Here is a 23,189-nt window from a genome sequence, read left to right as displayed (position 1 = left end):
GATGCATTACCCTCCTCTCACTGGATCCAAGCTGCCCGTGTCCGTCTGTGAGCGATTCTCGGAGTATGTTTAAGCAGAGCATTAGTACGGAGTTGGAGTATGTTTAAGCAGAGCATTAGTACTACACAGGGGCGTCGCTCTGCCCTGTCGAGCCGCAGACCACCAGTGGTCTTTAATTGGCTAGTTAATGGTGATTTATCAGTCAGGGGCCGTGTGTCGCCACACAGATCCCGATGGTGGCAGGGGTCAACACTGTCTCCGCGTGCTTTGAGGGGGGGCATTTGCATTCTCGATCGGGACGGCTAGCGACCGATGGGCCTGCTGTAAATTACTCAGCAGTTCAGTCTTCCTGGCCAGTGTCCGCAGAGCAACGTTTCACAGACAGCGCATGATCTGACGCTCAGACTAAAGAACGAAAAAATACCGGAATAAAAGCAGCCATCTCCTGACATTTTCGGGTAACATCAATAATATTCTCTGGTTTGATGAATTAATGGTTAGCCTGGTAAGATAGACGTATTTAAATTAAGCAAATGAAGATGTTGGATGCAACCATTATTAATGCAGCAGAGAGAGATCTCACACACTGAGCGAGCATCTCGTCTTTGACAAAATCCAGCTGTAGCGGAGAAGCTCTGAAAGGCCTTCATCCAGACCTGAGTCCCAGAGAAAACCACCCCAGAAGACAGCTGATGAAGAAGAGTCACAGCGCAGCATCGCCTGTACAAACAGGATAGTGATATCCCTGGGCTGCCTTTCGGAAGCCTTTGTTGTCTTTGAGAACTGACATAAAATCTGTAGAGATCTGTTTCCAAAGATCTTCCCCTCTAACTTTACAACATGCATCCCCTTTTTAGTGTTTTTTAATGATGGTGTGGGTCAGCCCATGAAACATACCACCCCTGTCACTTCAGAGCATGTCAAAAGCACTCACTGCACGCCTTTTACTGATTGTGGGCTGTGTACAGCGTACCAGCCTAACGATGACCCTCTTCTGCGTGTGCAGAATACAGACTATAGTGGGAATGGACTGGAATACTGCTTCGGGCAGCGGTGACCCGGACAGTGACAGACCACACTACTAGAATCAGTTTGGCTTTGAATTACATTTATCAGCAATACTTGAAGTGGGGAAAAACAGGTGCCAGTACTCCCCTTGTTATTCAGTACCAGGTCCCAGTACTCTCCTTGTTATTTAGCACGAGGTGCCAGTACTCCCAGTGTTATTGAGCACCAGGTGTCGGTACTCCCAGTGTTATTGAGCACCAGGTGTCGGTACTCCGATTGTTCTTCAGTACCAGCTGCCGGTACTTCCCTTGGTATTCAGTTCCAGGTGCCAGTACTCCCAATGTTATTCAGCACCAGGTGTCGGTACTCCCCTTGTTATTCAGTTTCTTATTTTTTAATTTTTTTTATTTATCCTTTATTTTACCAGGAAGGTTCCATTGAGATACAATTTCTCTTCTTCCAGGAAGTCCTGGCCAGTAGCAGGTGCTGGTACGTCCCTTGTTAATCAGTACTAACTGCCAGTACTCCCCTTGCTATTCAGCACCAGGTGCTGGTACATCCCTTGTTAATCAGTGCTAGGTGCTGGTACTAACCTTATTATTGAGTACCAGGTGCCGATACTCCCCTTCTTATTCAGTACCAGGTGCCGATACTCCCCTTCTTATTGAGTACCAGGTGCCGATACTCCCCTTCTTATTCAGTACCAGGTCCCAGTACTCCCCTTCTTATTCAGTACCAGGTCCCAGTACTCCCCTTCTTATTCAGTACCAGGTGCCGATACTCCCCTTCTTATTCAGTACCAAGTCCCAGTACTCCCCTTCTTATTCAGTATCAGGCGCCGATACTCCCCTTCTTATTCAGTACCAGGTCCCAGTACTCCCCTTCTTATTCAGTATCAGCAGATATTGAGAGGTGCCAGTACTCTAAAAGGAACACAAAAGAGGTGCTGGTACTGCATATCGGTATGTACAAGCCCACTTCAAACACTGCTTATCTGTGTGCAGAGCTGTTCGGTACTGTACACCAAACATCAGCTTCCCTGCTCCACTGACTACTGAATGACTGTTTGCATTATAAAGCCAAAAAGAACACATTTTTTTTGGAGGAAAGGTTTTCTTCTGATAAAAAGAATATTAATCCATCAGACGAGCAAGAAAACGACAAATTGGAGCATCCACCTGTACTGTTCCTTTCACTGCTTTTCAAATAAACTAAGGAAAAGAAAAACAGCTCCCTCAATTACGTGAAAACGCCCACAGCGATGCATTTGTCTCTTGAAACTTTAGGTTTTTTCCCCACTGAACAGGCAGAATGCCAGCACTGGTTTCCCTTACACAAGACAAGCGACGGCTTTATCACGCTGCCACGCTGTTCTGGTACCTGTGGAGAAACAAGAATGTTCAGGGAGGACGACATCACTCGGCCGGGCGGCCACGCGGGCACGTATGTAGACGGCTGCAGGGTCCAACCTGGGAGACACATTTAAACAGGTAGGAATCACGGCCCCCTGAAAGAACAAGCACAGTGATGGAGAAACACTCTTCCGGTGTCTCCCTCACCGTGTTTAAAATGCTCCGGGGATTCTGGGAATGAGCAGAAGCAATAAGTCCACTCTGAAAAATGAGCGCTGTAATTTTTTATCATGAAAACGAAGCATTACCTTGGACTTTATGCGAGATGGTTTGAAGCCTAGTTTTTTAATGATGGCCCTCATTTGTTAGTGCCCCTTAAATTATTAATTTCTTTTATATTCCAGTAGTTATTACATGTCATAACTGTGTATCTATGGGGTGAAATTTAATGGCGTTGGCTGGACCTTAAGAAAAAGGCCGTAAATGTTAAACACTATTAAAAATGCATCATCAGCCAAATATTTTCCTTGGCGCACTTTGAGAGCATCATTACCGACCGGCGTGATATGGTGACAGTCACGCTGTGATATTCACACGACGTACAACCCAGCTCTGGGTTAAACCATAATTTTGGTCTGTCTTGACCCGCACTCGTCTTTCATCCCTCGTTCTCTCCCATTGACCTAAATGCTGTTGATGCAAATATGACAGGATTAAGAAGATTTGGGATTCAGAGAGATGTGCTTGGTTTGATATTTTTCTCTGCCTTTAATTACTTTCTTACTCATTGAGTCATCAAGTTGAAGTTTATTTCTCACATACAGTTAGTTAAATTCAGTACAAAGCACAGTAAAATGGCATAAACACATAAACGTATGCTGTGCATCATTGGAGCGAGACTACATGAGCTTAATCAAGTACCCTGAGAGGTACTTCCTGAACAAACCCCACTGAACACTGACAGTGTCACATCAGCCGGGAGGTGTTGAGGTCAGGTTGAGGGGCCCATTCCCCTCTACACCCCGATTGACAAAGGCCTAACCCTGCAAAGTCATGGCACGCCAGCTCACACATCCCTACAGAGATCGAGGTCATGAAGGCGGGGCATTCTGACCCAAATGACCAATCCCGCACAGCCACGGCACGCCAGCTCACACATCCCTACAGAGACCGAGGTCATGAAGGCGGGGCATTCTGACCCAAATGACCAATCCCGCACAGCCACGGCACGCCAGCTCACACATCCCTACAGAGACCGAGGTCATGAAGGCGGGGCATTCTGACCCAAATGACCAATCCCGCACAGCCACGGCACGCCAGCTCACACATCCCTACAGAGACCGAGGTCATGAAGGCGGGGCATTCTGACCCAAATGACCAATCCCGCACAGCCATGGCACGCCAGCTCGCACATCCCTACAGAGACCGAGGTCATGAAGGCGGAGCATTCTGACCCAAATGACCAATCCCACGCCAGCTCACACATCCCTACACAGGGTGAGATTACTGCTGTTGCATGTGTATGTCACACAGCAAACATAAAACGCACACAAATGAAACCACATAGCACAGAGATTAAACCCTACAGAAGGACAGCACTCTATATATTACACTGCTGAGACCCCCATGAGAACAATGCAAAACTCACGGCCCAGTTTTAATGTTGTCTTAACTACAAGTAAGCTTTGGTATCTGATAGATGTTTCTCTCACTCATCATCTGATATGTTGCACCAGGCGCTCTGGAAGTCCTGTAGATCATCCAGGAGCATCAGGGGCCTCGGCGGAAAACATGTCACGATCGGGCAGTGGGAGGAGTTTGTGGCTAAGCGCTAATTAGCACACAGAACCCACCTCGCTGGTCCGGAGCTGGCCAGTCACCCGGCGGCTGTGAAGAAGTGAACAGAGAGCGGCCTTTTAAAAGGAAGAAGAAAGGAAGGAAGTAGGAAGGCAAGGTCCCGGCTGGCGGCCCCCCGTCCCGCTGCATCTAGGAGCAGCTGTCAGGACGTTTTATCTCGGCCTTTTTATCATGGCGCCCAGGCCGGCCGCGGAGTCCCGGAGATCCGCCAGCTAGCAGTCATTCGCCGGCACAGCTCCGAGGTTCCGGACGGCTCTCTGTAGACAGAACGGATCTGATCCTCGGATTCTCTGACGGACGGCACGGCCTCGCTCAGACCTGTCGCCCCTAATAAGCCTTCATGGTGACACAGGTGCTGGTACGTCCCCGAGTCCATCCAGCCAACGCCCGCACGGTTACCTAGGGAACGCGGCTCCAACTCCAGGACGAACTCGCGGTGCCCTGCAAAGCCCATTGCTCATGAGTGCCAGAAAACTGGGACGGAATCGTACCGTCTGTCTATGCAGTGTCACGTCTGTGTTTGGCAGCATATGATCTTTTAAGTGGTCAATGCAGCACTTGGGTCAAAACCAGCTGTTAACCAGCCATTAAATAAGTTCATTCTGCAGCTGGTGACACATCAGGCTCCGCCCAGGACTTGCCCTTTGATCCAATTCATCATCAGCCAGATCTACAGGTTCAGTTGCAGGGTCAATCTACAGGTTTGATAAAAACTACCCAAACACAGGTAATGGTGAACAGCAGCATGCCGCTTTAAAGCCAAGGCTCTTTTGTCAAAATGAGAATTAACTTCATGGCAAATTCACTGTAATAAAGGGGTAATTATTTAAAAATGTAAGACATCTCTAGTTAAGAGGTCTAGGCAGTGAGATGACACTGTCACTGGGAAGCCGCCCCTCACGCCGTGTCACCAAACGTGTCCCTCCGGCTGTCCTTCCACAGCAGCAGTCTGGGCACGTCGGCGAGCGGGGGCGCCCCCCCGTGGCTGCTGCAGGTGGCTGTCACGTGCAGGGCACGGGCGATGCCGAGGTGCACCAGGGCTCTGCGGAGCCGCTCCGGCCGGCCGAGCTTCTCAGCCATCTCCGAGGCCCTCTGGAACATCTCACAGGCTCTGTCATACACACCCTGAAGGAGAGTGACGTGCAGAGACCAGCTTCACTCCTGCTCACTCCTTCACTCCTTCAGGGGCTTTGACAGAGTGAGCAGATACGCAGACACACATGTTGTACATCTTGGGAATTCCATGTGGAATCCTAAACTTCTGGCTGTTCAGTGAGTAAACACCGGAGAATTATTGGTATTGTATTTCTGAGGTCCTGGTGTTTCGTTCCACACAATGCTTTACACGATAATGAAAGATGAAGGAACACCCATCACAGACATGGGCATACATCGCTACTCTTAAGAAGAATTTAAAAATCACGGTCACTTTAAACTATTTCCTTCAGGGTAATAAAAATGTTCTGATTGTGATTACACCAGAAACACACACATCATCCTTACAGATCAGCAGAGGTAAAAATGGTGTATATACTATTCATGAGGATTACTTTGGAGGAAACCTGAAATCGCTAGTGCACGACATTTAACACAAACAGAGATGGGCCTTAAAGGTGAGGGTACGTTTACGAATGGCAGAGATGGGCCTTAAAGGTGAGGGTACGTTTACGAATGGCAGAGATGGGCCTTAAAGGTGAGGGTACGTTTACGAATGGCAGAGATGGGCCTTAAAGGTGAGGGTACGTTTACGAATGGCAGAGATGGGCCTTAAAGGTGAGGGTACGTTTACGAATGGCAGAGATGGGCCTTAAAGGTGAGGGTACGTTTACGAATGGCAGAGATGGGCCTTAAAGGTGAGGGTACGTTTACGAATGGCAGAGATGGGCCTTAAAGGTGAGGATACGTTTACGAATGGCAGAGATGGGCCTTAAAGGTGAGGGTACGTTTACGAATGGCAGAGATGGGCCTTAAAGGTGAGGGTACGTTTACGAATGGCAGAGATGGGCCTTAAAGGTGAGGGTACATTTACGGATGGCAGAGATGAGCCTTAAAGGTGAGGGTACGTTTACGGCTGGCAGAGATGAGCCTTAAAGGTGAGGGTACGTTTACGGATGGCAGATATCAGTACATATTCTATCCATATTTATTGAGTGCACATACTTTTGAGATGAATATGGTTCCAAGGTACAAGTAGACGACCTCCAAGCTGCCATGCTGGCTGTTGCCCGCAGACGCCTCCGCAAATCCCAGAAGGTATTGAATGGCCTCATCATGTTTTCCTTCACTGTGTCAAAGAAATCATCTCATGTTCATGTCAGGAAACAAAAATTTGCTAACAGACCATTATGGCTGAATGAATTGGACGACTAAACTTATAAACAAGCTTCCGGAAGCCCGCAGGTCATAGAGCGATTGCCAGGCACTCACCTCTGCAGCAACTCCGCTACAGCCGTATACGCGTCGCCAAGACGGTCGAAATCTCCCAGAGCCGTGCAGATCTCCACGTACACCTTCAGATACTGCCGCAAAGGATAGAGTGTCAAAACAGGCAGGCTGGGGCCACAAAGGAGAGAGTGTCAACACAAGCAGACTGGGGCCACAAAGAAGAGAGCGTCAACACAGGCAGGCTGGGGCCGCAAAGGATAGAGTGTCAACACAGGCAGGCTGGGGCCACAAAGGAGAGAGTGTCAACACAAGCAGACTGGGGCCACAAAGAAGAGAGCGTCAACACAGGCAGGCTGGGGCCACAAAGGAGAGAGCGTCAACACAGGCAGGCTGGGGCCACAAAGGAGAGAGCGTCAACACAGGCAGGCTGGGGCCACAAAGGAGAGAGTGTCAACACAGGCAGGCTGGGGACACAAAGGAGAGAGTGTCAACACAAGCAGACTGCAGCCACAAAGAAGAGAGCGTCAACACAGGCAGGCTGGGGCCACAAAGAAGAGAGCGTCAACACAGGCAGGCTGGGGACACAAAGGAGATAGTGTCAACACAGGCAGGCTGGGGCCACAAAGGAGATAGTGTCAACACAGGCAGGCTGGGGCCACAAAGGAGAGAGAGCGTCAACACAGGCAGGCTGGGGACACAAAGGAGATAGTGTCAACACAGGCAGGCTGGGGCCACAAAGGAGATAGTGTCAACACAGGCAGGCTGGGGCCACAAAGGAGAGAGAGCGTCAACACAGGCAGACTGAGGACACAAAGGAGATAGTGTCAACACAGGCAGGCTGGGGCCACAAAGGAGATAATGTCAACACAGGCAGGCTGGGGCCACAAAGGAGATAGTGTCAACACATGCAGGCTGGGGCCACAAAGGAGAGAGCGTCAACACAGGCAGGCTGGGGCCACAAAGGAGAGAGAGCGTCAACACAGGCAGACTGAGGACACAAAGGAGAGAGTGTCAACACCGGCAGGCTGGGGACACAAAGGACAGAGCGTCAACACAGGCAGGCTGGGGACACAAAGGAGATAGCGTCAACACAGGCAGGCTGGGGCTACAAATGGGAGAGCGTCAACACAGGCAGGCTAGGGCCACAAATGGGAGAGCGTCAACACAGGCAGGCTAGGGCCACAAATGGGAGAGCGTCAACACAGGCAGGCTGGGGCCACAAAGGAGAGAATGTCAACACCGGCAGACTGAGGCTCGCTTAGGTTAGGGTGTGATGCTGAAACACAGAGACGCCTCCCTGGGCCACACAGGGCACAAATCCACCATATCAAAATAAATTACTAACCTGAAATAGACATAAATGTAAGTGTGTGGAGGACACAGGCAGAAGAATTGCAACATAAGCACAGTTTAATCCATTATTTGCAGTATTATACAAATGTGAAAATCAGAATGTGTTTTTGCCTGGCTGAGTGAAACGGCAAAAACCAGGAAAAGCTGAGAAGCAACGGTAAGGTCTTGTCTGCTTAATAATGCAGCAAGCGTTGGGGGGGGGGGGGGGGCGGACTGAGGCTGGAAGTGAAAATGACAGGTGAGACCATATGTGGCCGGGGGAGGGGGGGGAGGCTCAGCACAGACCCCTGTTACCTCCTCACTTCTAGGGACAGAACAGTCACTGACTTACTACATCAGCAAACGTGAGAGCGGAGACGGCACAGCCACGCGGGCGGAACCAGCGCCTTTCGCCTCCTGTGAAGGTGGAGTCCCTATCAGACGCGTGCAAACAGGAGGCCTCTTCCCAGGTGAGGCTGTCAGGGTGGTGGGCGGGGTGGCGAGGGCGTGTTTAACGCAGGCGCACCGTGTCACCGTGACGAGATGCACAGCGGCTGTGTCTGACCGCGATAGCCAGTCCAGAGACTCCCCTTCTGGCACGCAGTAGTGATCACCGTAAAATACATCGATGTGAGTACTTAAATACTATTAGTTCATGGCATACACACACGACAAATATCATTATCAGAATTGCAGAGCACTGAACAGCCCAGTACTGGATAGGCAGTTGGAAAGATGATGGATGGATGGATGGATGGATGGACCCCTGTGATGGGTTGACGCCCCATCCTTGGTTATTTCTTGCTTTGTGACCCTGCATAGGACAAGCAGGTACAAAAAATGAATGGATGAATGGATGGGTGATAATGAGTAAAATAATAAGAGGACCTGCATAGAAAATGGCTGTAGGGATGATGGAGCAGGACGGGCTGGTGTAATCCCTTCTGGATCCCCAGTAGAGCTCTGGCCTGACAATAAACAACACTCTACTCATTCCCATTTAATCCCAGCCAGGAGGAGAGAGTCACCGCTCTGACCTGCAGATGGTCACATCACATCATTTATCCATAATTGATGAAACAGGGAGGTCAGATGTAACGGCCGCCATTGCTCTGAGAATGGGACTGTCGCTTACTGACAAAGCAAGAGAAGGGGTGCCATCCGTCGCGCCATGGGGGGGCTCGCACCAGGAGAGGCGGCGGCCCCCGAGGGAGATGCCCCTAGGCGCAACGGGCAGCGGCGGGGGCGGCACGAGACCAGAGCGAGTGAGCGAGCAAAGGAGGAGAGAGCAAGATGGAGGGATGAGCTCTCAGCGGAGGGGAGAGCGATCGCGGCCCGCCTCGCTTTCATCTCGGAGCCGGTGTCGGCTGTAATATGGGCGCTTGTCAGGACGCCGAATCCCTGCAGGACGGCGGCCCCAGCCCGCGGGCGTGAGCCGGGCTGCGGGCGCGGAACCGAGCTGCATGGCTAAATTCCTGGCTGGACTTTTATTTTCAGGCATCAAAGCCCCGCTTTCATTCGCTTCTCTATTTTGCATAAGTGAACACGGAGGGGTCAACGAAAACAAACATGGCAGCTCCACTGACTTCCAGGCACTTATGTGTTATTGATCAGCCTGGTTTTAAACTGCAAATGCCAAGCAGAGCGTCGAACGGCATCACTGTCCATCTCACCTGATGTCTGTATAAGGGAATCGTTTGGACCATCGTGTCGAAAATTAACTTTGAGTTTTGAGATCTGAGCAGCAGCCTCCTATTCAGCGCCATCTGTTACTCCTGTCAGCTTTAGAGCCGCCGCAGAGCAGGACTGCAGCCGCTCATGCACCATCAGACAGGAAGCGTTTAAAAATGAATAAACGCGCAGTGAATTTATTTGGCTACGGGGAACGTATTTCTTATTTAAACGGCGATTCTCAAATCCCATTCAGAAGTCTGGGAGTACAGAAGTTCAGCAGATCGGATCTGAGTTTGGGGCAGGACCCCAGCCCAGCCTGGTTAGCGACGGTGACCGGGGGCACGGGTGCCGGTTGGGGCCCCACTGTATGGTGGGGGACATCTTGAAAAAATCTTGAATAAAGAAAGAAGGATTCCAAATTATATGTTGGATGTTAATAAATTATAAATGCTATTATTTTTATAGGGCGACATGGTGGTGCAGTGGTTGGCACTGTTGCCTCACACCTCTGGGACCCGGGTTCGAGTGTCCGCCTGGGTGTGTGCAGTTTGCATGTTCTCCCCGTGTCGTCGTGGGGATTCCTCCGGTCTCCCCCCACAGTCCAAAGACATGCTGAGGCTAATTGGAGTTACTAAATTGTGAATGGTGTGTGAGCGAATGGTGTGTGAGTGAATGGTGTGTGAGTGAATGGTGTGTGAGTGTGCCCTGCGATAGGCTGGCCCCCTGTCCAGGGTTGTTTCCTTCCTCGTGCCCGTTGCTTCCGGGATAGGCTCCGGACCCCCCGCGACCCAATAGGATAAAGCGGGTTGGAGAATGAATGAATGAATGAATGAATTGTTTTTATATAAGCCCAACATCTTTAATGATAAACAAAGCTGTAGCTGAGATATCTTTCAACCCAGACACCTCTCTCGACATCGGGAGTGTGTCTCATACATGTCGATCAAGCAAAACAGCCACACCTCCACGTTTAGACTGGCAGAAACCAGCCAGCCTGCCCTGTGATTGGTCTGTTGCTACCCATGAGGGCCGCTCAGCATTCAGGTTTAGAGAGGGGACACAGCTGTCAGTGAAGGCTAGCTGAGTTAGCGCCATGGCTAGCGTGCGCTGACCCTGGAGTGCGGGGACACTCACTCTCCTGGCCGCCTGGTGGTCCTGCACGAGTCGGTACGCCGATCCAAGTCGATATGCTGCTTCCGCTTCAATCTTTTTATCTCCAGCTAGAAACAAATAACCAAATTAAACAAGGCTGAAGATTAAAGACAATGACTAAACGGAACACACAGCTTGAGTGCTTATATCTGCGGTGTGATTATTGCACCATCAGGAGGAGATTTACCCAGAAGCCACTGGGCCCACGGCCTCGGGGAGCCTCTGTTCGATAGGCTGGCCCTGTCCTCGGCTTTAGTGCCCTGTGTTTTATGGCACAGCGCAGCCACTGTGACATGGAGCCGCTCTTAAATAACTCGCCTCGGGCTGCACTAACACCTTAAATCAGTCTCTGTGTATAACGGCAGCAACCTGAGGAGAGAGACGCTCTTCATGAGGCAACCAGAGCCGCATCTAGGGAAGCCAGGCCACCCGCCACAGATAATTAATAATTAGCACTGCTGGTTTTTCACTGGTTACATAAACGGCAGCACACAGCAGACCAGGGAAAAATTTGTGCCTCATTCCGAGTGACTACTGTTGTAAGACCAAGACTGAAATGAAGCTGTTTAGGGTTTTCTGTGCCTCATCCTGCTGTGTTAAAGCCAAAATGCTCTCCTGCATTTGTTCAACTGGTCAAACCTGTCGCTGTTCCTGTCAGCATGTTCCTGTCCCTACCTGCTGTCCCTGAGTCACACTAACTCTCCTGGCCAGGTCGAAGTCACAGTCGTATATCGTGATTTTGGGAAAACGGCTCCAGAAATAGACGGGACCAGTAAATGGGCTGGACTGAACTATACTGTAAATGGGCTGGACTGAACTATACTGTAAATGGGCTGTACTGAACTATACTGTAAATGGGCTGTACTGAACGGCAGCACATGCAGAACTCGGGGGAGAAACAGGAGGATTAATCTTCTAAGCTTTGGTTTATGTTCCACGGTTGACATAACAAATAAAAGCACCAGCTTTCAGCACAGGGAATCTCCTCTGAACTTCAGAAGCCTCCTGCAAGGTTTACTTCACTAGGAGCCTAATAACACTTAATTTCTTTCATGTTCTTTGCGTTTGTCTTCCTGCAGTGTGGGAAACGTGGAAACGCAGAGGCAGGAGGAGAAGCACCTCCTGCAGAATATCAGAAGGTTCCAGATGTTTCCTGTCAAGTGGCAGCTGTCACTGTGTCGGAGTGACTGGGGACACTCACTGACCCTACCCGTCACCCCCCCCCTCAGTGAAGCACCAGTATACATGAAGGTCGAGACCAGGGGTTCTCAATGTCCAGTTTGAAGTACAAAAATACAATGTAAACTACTAAACCATGCACACACATAATAATCCCCCCAAAAAAAGCATTAAAAAGTTCCCTTTTTTTTTGTATCTATATATATATCTGAAATCTCTAAGATTATTGTTAATTCATTAAAGTTCTTGAAATGTTGTTTTGGTATTGAAAACAGACCCTTGACCTGACTGAACAAAATGTGATGTGGACCACTGATCTAAAAGTTTATGAACCACTGGTAGATGTGGGGTAGATGACTGCTCTCACAGACTGACCCCCCCCCCCCCGGTAGGTAAATGGCTGCTCCCTCCCCACTGGGTAAATGGCTGCTGCTACACACCTTCTTTTGTCATCTCGAAGGCCTTCAGCAGAGTTTCGATGGCTACTTGGTGCTCCTCATTCTCCAACATCTTGTTTGCGAGTGATGAGTAGATGGTGGAGAGACTCTGGCAGGTCCGCGCGAAGCAGCTCCGGCCCGCCCCGTCCGTCCATGTCCTGCCGGCTGTCAGGCGATGGGAAGCTGTGGCGCACTCCAGTGCGCCTTCCAGACGCCCTGAATCACATTAACCCGTCACTCAGCACTGCCAGGGAAATCCGGCACTGAGTCAAGGAATAAACGCAGTTATCAAAGCTGTCTGCAGAGCAGCAGCATGGTGCCGGGGAATAAAGGAGCCGTAAACGTCTTTCTGTGAGGGAAAACTCAGCTAGACACGCTGTACACTGAAGGATGTTAACAAAAACATATTCTATTATGCAGAGAAACAGTAAGAAACACAGATTTAAACGCAGAATGATGACATTGGTATCAATAAGTGTATGTCAGCAGTTTCTGTTAACACTCTGCTTATAAAATCAGTGTCTATAAATGAACGACGATACTATTACTAGGTTCTTACTGTCAGTGGGCAAAAGTACCTTGATTCAAGTTGTTACTCTCAATATACTAAATACAACATCAATACTTCCATCCATTCTCCAAACCGCTTATCCTTCTGGGTTGTGGGGGTTCTGGTGCCTATCCCAGAAGCTACAGGCATGAGGTGGGAACAACCCAGGACGGGGGGTCCAGCCCATCGCCGGGCACAGTCACACACCATTCACTCACACATGCACACCTATGGGCAATTTAGTAACTCCAATTAGCCTCAGCATGTCTTTGGACTGGGCGGGGAAACCGGAGGAAACCCCACGACGACACGGGGAGAACATGCAAACTGCACACACATGTAACCCAGGCGGAAACTAAAACCTGGGTTCCAGAGGTGTGAGGCAACAGTGCACCACCATGCCACCCCCATATCAATACAGTAAATCTCAATACAATAACGTTTACCTCATCTAATCTACACTTACTTACAGCCATATAATATATCAAATGTTGTCTAATTTAAATGTATCACGTGGTAACAGTAAATAGTCACAGTTTGCTACTGGTACGGTGCTAGTTGTGCACACACTATGCTTCGTGGGTATACTCTCCGCCACACGGCTACACACGCTATGCTCAATCGCGGATATACTCTCCGCCACACGGCTACACACACTATGCTTCGTGGGTATACTCTCCGCCACACGGCTACACACGCTATGCTCAATCGCGGATATACTCTCCGCCACACGGCTACACACGCTATGCTCAATCGCGGATATACTCTCCGCCACACGGCTACACACGCTATGCTCAATCGCGGGTATACTCTCCGCCACACGGCTACACACGCTATGCTCAATCGCGGGTACACTTTCCACCACACGGCTATACACACCATGCTTAATCGGGGGTATACTCTCCGCCACACGGCTACACACGCTATGCTCAATCGCGGGTATACTCTCCGCCACACGGCTACACACGCTATGCTCAATCGCGGGTATACTCTCCGCCACACGGCTACACACGCTATGCTCAATCGCGAGTATACTCTCCGCCACACGGCTACACACGCTATGCTCAATCGCGAATATACTCTCCGCCACACGGCTACACGCACTATGCTTCGTGGGTATACTCTCCGCCACACGGCTACACACGCTATGCTCAATCGCGGATATACTCTCCGCCACACGGCTACACACGCTATGCTCAATCGCGGATATACTCTCCGCCACACGGCTACACACGCTATGCTCAATCGCGGATATACTCTCCGCCACACGGCTACACACGCTATGCTCAATCGCGGGTATACTCTCCGCCACACGGCTACACACGCTATGCTCAATCGCGGGTACACTTTCCACCACACGGCTATACACACCATGCTTAATCGGGGGTATACTCTCCGCCACACGGCTACACACGCTATGCTCAATCGCGGGTATACTCTCCGCCACACGGCTACACACGCTATGCTCAATCGCGGGTATACTCTCCGCCACACGGCTACACACGCTATGCTCAATCGCGAGTATACTCTCCGCCACACGGCTACACACGCTATGCTCAATCGCGAGTATACTCTCCGCCACACGGCTACACACACTATGCTTAAACACAATTACCCAGGTGCTGGGGTAGAGGAAACAAAAATGTAATTCTCTCAGCCCCTATTTTGATGTCATTTTTGATTCCATGAATATTTTATGAAATGGTCCAAACCAGAGTCATATAACATTCCTGCATTACTGATGCAAGTGCCCGTAAGCTGCAAACATTAGACCATGATTGAACGCATTAAAATGAACTCATTCAGCTGCATATTGATTACTTGATGGCAGAAGAGATACTCCACTCAAACAAATCAGCAGAAGATTCTGTGTTTTTGCATTAAGTACGAAAAAAGTCATTATTCCCTGGCATTACGTCTTTTTATCATTAACACAGTAACATTATGAATATTTATTATGTTGGAGAACAGCTTACATTACTACTTAGGTAATGGCATAAATATTCTGGCAATTTGTGCTGTTACACAGGTATTGGGGAATGTAACAGGAAAAAGTGTATGCAAGGAGGTAATCTGCTCTGCTACACAGGAAACGGGGAATATAGCACGAAATAGTATTTATAAGGAGGCAATCTGCCCTATTACACAGGTAACGAGGAAGATAACAGGAAAAAGTATGTATAAGGAGGCAATCTGCCTTGTTACACAGGTAACAGGGAATATAACAGGAAATAGTATGTATACGGAGGTAATCTGCCCTGTTACACAGGTAACAGGGAATATAACAGGAAATAGTATGTATAAGGAGGCAATCTGCCTTGTTACACAGGTAACAGGGAATATAACAGGAAATAGTATGTATAAGGAGGCAATCTGCCTTGTTACACAGGTAACAGGGAATATAACAGGAAATAGTATGTATAAGGAGGCAATCTGCCTTGTTACACAGGTAACAGGGAATATAACAGGAAATAGTATGTATACGGAGGTAATCTGCTCTGTTACACAGGAAACGAGGAAGATAACAGGAAATAGTATGTATAAGGAGGCAATCTGCCCTGTTACACAGGTAACGAGGAAGATAACAGGAAAAAGTATGTATACGGAGGTAATCTGCCCTGTTACACAGGTAACGAGGAAGATAACAGGAAAAAGTATGTATAAGGAGGCAATCTGCCTTGTTACACAGGTAACAGGGAATATAACAGGAAAATGTATGTATAAGGAGGCAATCTGCCTTGTTACACAGGTAACAGGGAATATAACAGGAAATAGTATGTATACGGAGGTAATCTGCTCTGTTACACAGGAAACGAGGAAGATAACAGGAAATAGTATGTATAAGGAGGCAATCTGCCCTGTTACACAGGTAACGAGGAAGATAACAGGAAAAAGTATGTATACGGAGGTAATCTGCCCTGTTACACAGGAAACGAGAAATGTGACAGGAAATAATACGTACAATGAGGCAATCTGCCCTGTTACACAGGTAACAGGAAATAGTATGTATAAGGAGGCAACAGGAAATAGTATGTATAAGGAGGCAACAGGAAATAGTATGTATAAGGAGGCAATCTGCCCTGTTACACAGGTAACACGAAAAAGTATGTATAAGGAGGCAATCTGCCCTGTTACACAGGTAACAGGAAATAGTACTGTATGTACAGTATAAGGAGGCGATCTGCCCTGTTACACAGGTAACAGGAAATAGTACTGTATGTATAAGGAGGCGATCTGCCCTGTTACACAGGTAACAGGAAATAGTATGTACAAGGAGGCAATCTGACCTGTTACACAGAAAAACATCTGTGTTATTCACTAGTTAAATAAGAAAGCAAGGATCGCCTGGCCTTACCTTGTTCCATGTATATACGACCCATGTTAAAATTCGCTTCCGCCTCCCTTTCCCCCCCATCCATCTTAATCCGCTGGGCAGAGTCCAGGCAGACTTCATAAAAGTAGTCAGACAACCACTTGTCCTCTTGGTCCTCAAAATAACGTGCCAAGGCCACCTGATTGTCATATACCTCTTCATAACAACCTACAAAGCAAACATTAATTAATAAGAATTTCAAATATCAAGTGTCCTACAGTATGTGACCTGCATGAAAGGAGCCACACATCAAAGCATCATTATAATAATAATTATAATAATAATAATAATACATTTTATTTAATGGCGCCTTTCATGACACTCAAGGACACCTTACATTATAGCCATGAAGGCTACTTTTATGCGGGTCACTCTATACTATTAGCCATACAAGTATCTCACAATACATAACTAAAGCACAGACTAACAACAGTATTTTTTCCCTACAACTCCAGAGGAAATTTTAAACAAATAATCTGCTCTTAGTGCTTAGCACCAAAGCTGACAGAATACACTGCGCATCAAAAGATTTTTAATAACCCCAAGGTAAACCCGATGGTTTAACCGCAAAATTAAACCCAGTGTGGAATCAGGAAAACAAACAGCAGAGTTGGTGTTTTAGAAGATGGATCTTGGTCCGGTGAGACCAGCGGTCCGCTTCACAGTTGCCGTAACTGACAGTAACACTGCTCCACGCCGCCCTGCCTGAGTGAGTCCGCCAGTCGACCTCTCAGCGCACCTATGCGAAAAGGCCAACTGTGCACACAAGCTGCTTCTGCCAATGAATCGTGTCACAAAAGTAGATCTCATTGTATCAAACCAACCCACCCTGGATCGGCACAGCACAAGCTGTGCAGGATCAGTACGCGGCGCCCCCCGGAGGGTCAGTCGATACTACAGAAACACGTTACTTGATTTTAAAGTCTGGATCTGTACGCGGCGCCCCCTGCTGCATCGTTTGATACTACCTGATTTGTAAGTGTCTCCCCAAACCTCAGTCGCCCACAGTGTCATGTGCTGGCACTTCCTGTTGCGGCTGGTGTCCATTAAGGAACCCGTCACAATGAGAGGCGGGCCATAGCAGATGGGCCACGTCTTCATTTGACATCCAAACCCTGTGGCTACTCCGCCTCCAGGAACCCTCCCCCTAAACTGGGAAGGCTGGACACTCCCGTCCCACACGCCCGCCCAATTTGCTCGGGTCTCAGGGGGGGACTCACCCCACCAGCACCCACTGGGGCCCAGTCGACAGGAATGCACCTCTGGTGGGAGGCCCCGGGCTGACAGGACGCCCCCCCCCCCCCCGACCTCCTCGCCGTGGACGGCCCACCCGACACATCTGGCATCCCGCACCACGTCTGTTGCCGTTGTTTACATCATGATGGCCAGTACAGGGAAACGGATACAAAGCAGGTAATTTTGCGCAAAGGCCTGAAACCAGGGACCCTTTCAGCTCGATATAAAATGTGGACTCAGCACGCTGGCACTTTAATGAATTCATCTCAAAAAATGGAGCAGATTCACAGATGAGAGCTTCTCATGCTCCAGGCGCCGTCGACTTTACCCAGAATCCCCTGCTTACCTGCTCTCTGAGCTTCCTCAGCCCTGGTCAGGAAGCGCTGAATCTGCTCCAGTTTGCGGGGCTGCTCCTCCAGGGGCCAGGGCTGCCATATGCCTGACCCGGGCCCCGGGGCCTCCCCGGAGGCGGCCTGCTTCTGGATCAGAGCGAAGACCTCCCTGAAGGACCGGTGGTAACCCTTGCGTAGCATGTCTATGCAGATGTTCTGCTTGAGCGAATTCCGGAACCTGGGCATGTAGGGAGGACACAGAGGAGGCGTTACGTGTGAAACGTCAACTTAATTCTGCATTCTGTTACTGCTTTTGGGTTCACAGCCCTACACCACAGCAGTCCAGATGCCACCTCATTCTCTCTATGTACCTCATATCTGCCAGGACCTCATATAAAATGATTACATGTGAATCTTTACCACCCATTTTCGTTCACTGTCTATCCAGCTCAGGTCCTTAAAGGAACACAAACATAGCACAGCTCAGCACAGCCCAGCAGTCCCACAGCATGAGCCCCCCTCGACTGTGGGAAGCCCACACTGTCACCGGGATGACAGAGCAGGAGGTGGGAACGTACCACCAGCCAGGAAAGGGGGGGGGGGGTCACAGCGTCCCTGTGGAGCTCAGCCGTGGGCAGATCCATGTGAATCGCACACCATGTGCACAAACTTCCACATGTCACAAGAAAGTTAAATGAAAAAAATGAGAAATGAAATGTACAGTCTAGCCTGCTATGTGTTGTATGTTTCAGTGGTCCTGGCTAGCACTTGATCATGCATTCCTCTTGATAGTTCTGCTTGGGGATTGCTGAGGGAGAGTGTTTTATCAGATTCCTTTAAAGATTCGCCCTTTCCAGAAGCCACTTCAGCATGTGTTGGGGTCCGGTCAGTCCTTCTCTTTTCTCCTTTAAGATCTCCCCATTCTTTATCCCCACACTCCTGACAGACGACAATCTGACCCATAACTTGCTGGGCAAGGATGCTGGCAAAAGTTACAGTTTTGTCTTGTGTGGAAAAAACACAGTTGCGAGTTAATAAAGCCTCGTCTGCAGTGCCTGAGCGTGTGTGGTAAGAGCGCGCGGGAGAGATGAGGACTCAGTGCCTGAGCGTGTGTGGTAAGAGCGCGCGGGAGAGATGAGGACTCAGTGCCTGAGCGTGTGTGGTAAGAGCGCGCGGGAGAGATGAGGACTCAGTGCCTGAGCGTGTGTGGTAAGAGCGCGCGGGAGAGATGAGGACTCAGTGCCTGAGCGTGTGTGGTAAGAGCGCGCGGGAGAGATGAGGACTCAGTGCCTGAGCGTGTGTGGTAAGAGCGCGCGGGAGAGATGAGGACTCAGTGCCTGAGCGTGTGTGGTAAGAGCGTGCGGGAGAGATGAGGACTCAGTGTCTGAGCGTGTGTGGTAAGAGCGTGCGTGAGAGATGAGGACTCAGTGTCTGAGCGTGTGTGGTAAGAGCGTGCGGGAGAGATGAGGACTCAGTGTCTGAGCGTGTGTGGTAAGAGCGTGCGGGAGAGATGAGGACTCAGTGCCTGAGCGTGTGTGGTAAGAGCGTGCGGGAGAGATGAGGACTCAGTGCCTGAGCGTGTGTGGTAAGAGCGTGCGGGAGAGATGAGGACTCAGTGTCTGAGCGTGTGTGGTAAGAGCGCGCGTGAGAGATGAGGACTCAGTGCCTGAGCGTGTGTGGTAAGAGCGCGCGGGAGAGATGAGGACTCAGTGCCTGAGCGTGTGTGGTAAGAGCGTGCGGGAGAGATGAGGACTCAGTGTCTGAGCGTGTGTGGTAAGAGCGTGCGGGAGAGATGAGGACTCAGTGTCTGAGCGTGTGTGGTAAGAGCGTGCGGGAGAGATGAGGACTCAGTGCCTGAGCGTGTGTGGTAAGAGCGCGCGGGAGAGATGAGGACTCAGTGTCTGAGCGTGTGTGGTAAGAGCGCGCGGGAGAGATGAGGACTCAGTGTCTGAGCGTGTGTGGTAAGAGCGTGCGGGAGAGATGAGGACTCAGTGTCTGAGCGTGTGTGGTAAGAGCGCGCGGGAGAGATGAGGACTCAGTGCCTGAGCGTGTGTGGTAAGAGCGCGCGGGAGAGATGAGGACTCAGTGTCTGAGCGTGTGTGGTAAGAGCGCGCGGGAGAGATGAGGACTCAGTGTCTGAGCGTGTGTGGTAAGAGCGCGCGGGAGAGATGAGAACTCAGCTCTGCTGTTGTTCTAGTTACTTCTAATGAATCTCGTTAAACAAACTTAGAAGCCAATAGATCAATAATATCTATATGTAAAATCAAAATATACAGAACAGTGTGTGACTACTTTTGTGCAAAAACTTTAGAAGTGGATAAGGGTGTAACTTATGAAAGTGCTGATCATTCAGGTCTCTTTGCCTTTAAATTAGAAAATTTAACTAAATGCATTGTCATTAAAATTCAAAATAGAAACCTGATGCATTAAAATTAAACAATGTTAAATAAAGCCAATCTCGGTGACATAAAACTTTGTTCTTTTTATTCCACACACACCGTATCGTCCTTCCACCCACCTTCCATAGCCGCTTATCCTATTCAGGACTGCGGGGTGGGCGGAGCCAATCCCAGAAGCTATGGCCACAAAAGCAGGGAAAAACCCAGGATGGGGCGTCAACCCATCGCACGGCACACTGGCACACCAATCACTCACACTGGCAATTTGGTAACTCCAACTAGCTTCAGCATGTTCTTGGACTGGGGGGGGGGGGGTTGGGGGGGGTAGAGGCAACACAGGGAGATGATGCAAACACCACACTGATGGAGCCACAGCAAAGACTCAGTCCCAGGTCACAGAGGTGTGAGATGACCGCTAACCACTGCACCACCATGTCACCAAGCAGCAGCTATCAGGACAGTGTAAATTTTGTATGGCTTGTGGGGACACCTATTGGTCCAGTGCAGATATTGCAAGGCATAGCCAGGGATATAGGCAACTGTCAGCCCTCACAGTGCCTAGGCTTCATGTTCCTGCAGTGACTGATTGCCTGTGTGTGCCTGTGTGTATACCTGTGCTTGTGTATGCCTGTGTGTGTGTGTGCCTGCGTGCATGTGGCTGTGTGTCAGTGTATGTATGCCTGTGTGTGTGCGTGTCTGTGGGTGTGTGTGTGCCTGAATGCGAGTGTGTATGTGTGCATGCTTGCCTGCGTGCATATGTGCGTGCCTGCATGCATGTGTGTGTGTCTGAATGCATGTGTGTGTGTGCCTGCGTCTGTGTGTATGCCTGTATATGTGTGTGATTTGCTGTCATCCCATTCAGGCAACTGACCTGCCATGCCTTAGATCTGAATACAAATGGATCAATATGAGCCATTGAATAATGTGCACAACCGCACATTTACATCTGACAACATTCCTAGTGGATCCTGCTCCGTTTGTCTTGCACGAGACACATTAGGATGAAACTGAATTCATGCTTCTGTCACATACAGATCCCTGAGCTGCCGGCCTGCTATCTGTTCCAGTCTGACCAGCTGCCGATTCGCCATGAACCACTTAAACTGCTCAGTGAAAATGTCCAGATGTGAACAGGGTAAAAATGTGAATTTATCCAGTTAAAAATATATTCGCCCACTATTTTCTTACTTGTTTTTCCTTACATAATACCTGCAAAGCTGAAATCTTAAAATTGCTTTAAAATATGGCATTCTGGATCATCAGCTCAAAAATATGATAATAATTATGCTTGATTACACACAAGTATGGAACGACAGCAGATTCAGATTGGTTAGGAACTGTCTACATTTGATGATAGCAGCTGAAATCTGTCCGTGAATTAACAGCATCTGTAAAACACTGGAAAATCTTGTTCTTATGTAGTAAATCCAAAGATGTGGGGAGCTTGAGTGTTGCTCTGTTGTGGCTCTTTTGTCCAGCTCTGGGGGACTGAGGTCTGGAGAATGGGCAGGCCAGGTAATGTCATTTTTTCCCATCTTCCTTAGGCCAGAAAGTTCTCATACAATTTCGAGCTGTGCTTTGGGTTATCTCGCCGCAGCCCAGCATATGTAGATCTGATGCAATATTCCTTTGAATTGCGACTGTCATGGATTTCGTAAAAATCACAACTGTTATCACTAGCAAAGCAAACCCACGCAGACACGACCCAGACTACTCCATGCTCCTAGCACGTAGAGCTCACCCCCTGTCTCACAAATACAAGGCAACTGGCAACATTTTTAATTTTTTACGCGTAATGCATTTTTAAGAGTAGTTTGGCAGCTCACCGAGCTGTTTGGTCCCTGGACGGGGTCGGACCCGCGCTGCTTTCATTCCCTTCATCACTGGACCCCGATTCACCTTCATCTTTGCACGGCCTGAAACAAGACAATCTTTAAATGCCGGTAACTAATCGATGCCACGTATTTAAAAGGATTTGTGCAAGCTTAAAATAATGAATCAAGTTGCATGTCTTAAGTCCAGGGCTTAATAAACCTTTTGCAGAAGAATAAGGATTCTGTGTCTGTGTAACTGTCTCTCCAAGAATGATAAAATGCCGGTAATTCCTGAACAATCCGTCGGGAATAAACGCTCTCACCTGCGCGCAGGCGCCGCGCGTCCCTTCCATCCACCGCCGCTCTTTATGTCAGGCAGAAAAGATACGTTTAATCTCGGCACGACGGAGCTCCTCATTTCTCTTTAACTGTAAAGAATTACCACACTATAATTATCACCGATTTCAGTTCGTAATAATTACAATAATGTGCACTTATATTTCGCTCATTATTATAACAATTTAATGCTGTTAATTAAACTCGATTGCTCTACGAACGGAGATTAAGCTGGGCATTTGCATGTTTCTCATGACGGCGATTTTAGCCACACTTCAGATAATTTTATTACTTGACTTCGAATTATTAAAATTCTTTTAATTCCTTTGTCTACGCGTTTATAAGTCTCTGGTTTACTTTTACTAACACGCGCGTTTTTTAGACGCGGTTTATTTCCAACAAGGTAGCTAATAAGTTACCCCAAACACTGTCAATACAGATAGCGAAAAACAACAGTAAATAGCCCAAATGAACTACAGAGAGACGGAGTTCACCTAGCTGCCACAAGCACCCACGCAGCCATTAAAACACACGGGAGACGCATCAGGCAGGCATGGCGTGGCGGCGTAGCTATAGCAACGGTCACGGTCCTCAGGAAGACGCCGTAGCTATAGCAACGGTCACGGGCTTCAGGAAGACGCCGTAGCCATAGCAACAATGCCAGGAGGCTCTGTGGGGCCTCTCTCTCACCGGGTAAGGCTATCTGGTTCAAATACTATTTATGCAGAGCAGCCGGTTCCAAAGGTCTCCAAACAGAGACCTTCGTATAAAAC

The 23,189-nt window shown here is 49.0% G+C and overlaps 1 protein-coding gene across 1 annotated transcript; it reads right to left on the bottom strand.

The window, feature by feature from the left end:
* Positions 1–3,152: 3,152 nt before the first annotated feature.
* On the bottom strand, positions 3,153–22,969 carry ttc29 (tetratricopeptide repeat domain 29). The gene is made up of 10 exons (XM_072697835.1): positions 22,911–22,969; positions 22,404–22,508; positions 22,093–22,182; positions 17,882–18,105; positions 16,282–16,467; positions 12,380–12,592; positions 10,743–10,828; positions 6,645–6,736; positions 6,378–6,501; positions 3,153–5,342 (listed from the first exon to the last, which is right to left on the bottom strand). The coding sequence occupies exons 2-10, from the start codon at positions 22,496–22,498 to the stop codon at positions 5,115–5,117; spliced, it is 1,338 nt and encodes a 445-aa protein (XP_072553936.1). The 5' UTR covers positions 22,499–22,508; positions 22,911–22,969; the 3' UTR covers positions 3,153–5,114.
* Positions 22,970–23,189: the final 220 nt, after the last annotated feature.

Source organism: Paramormyrops kingsleyae, chromosome 12 (genome assembly GCF_048594095.1).
Source record: "Paramormyrops kingsleyae isolate MSU_618 chromosome 12, PKINGS_0.4, whole genome shotgun sequence".
NCBI classification, from domain to species: domain Eukaryota; kingdom Metazoa; phylum Chordata; class Actinopteri; order Osteoglossiformes; family Mormyridae; genus Paramormyrops; species Paramormyrops kingsleyae.
The sequence above is the reverse complement of the archived record's forward strand: the minus strand, read 5'-3'. Positions and strand labels throughout refer to the sequence as shown.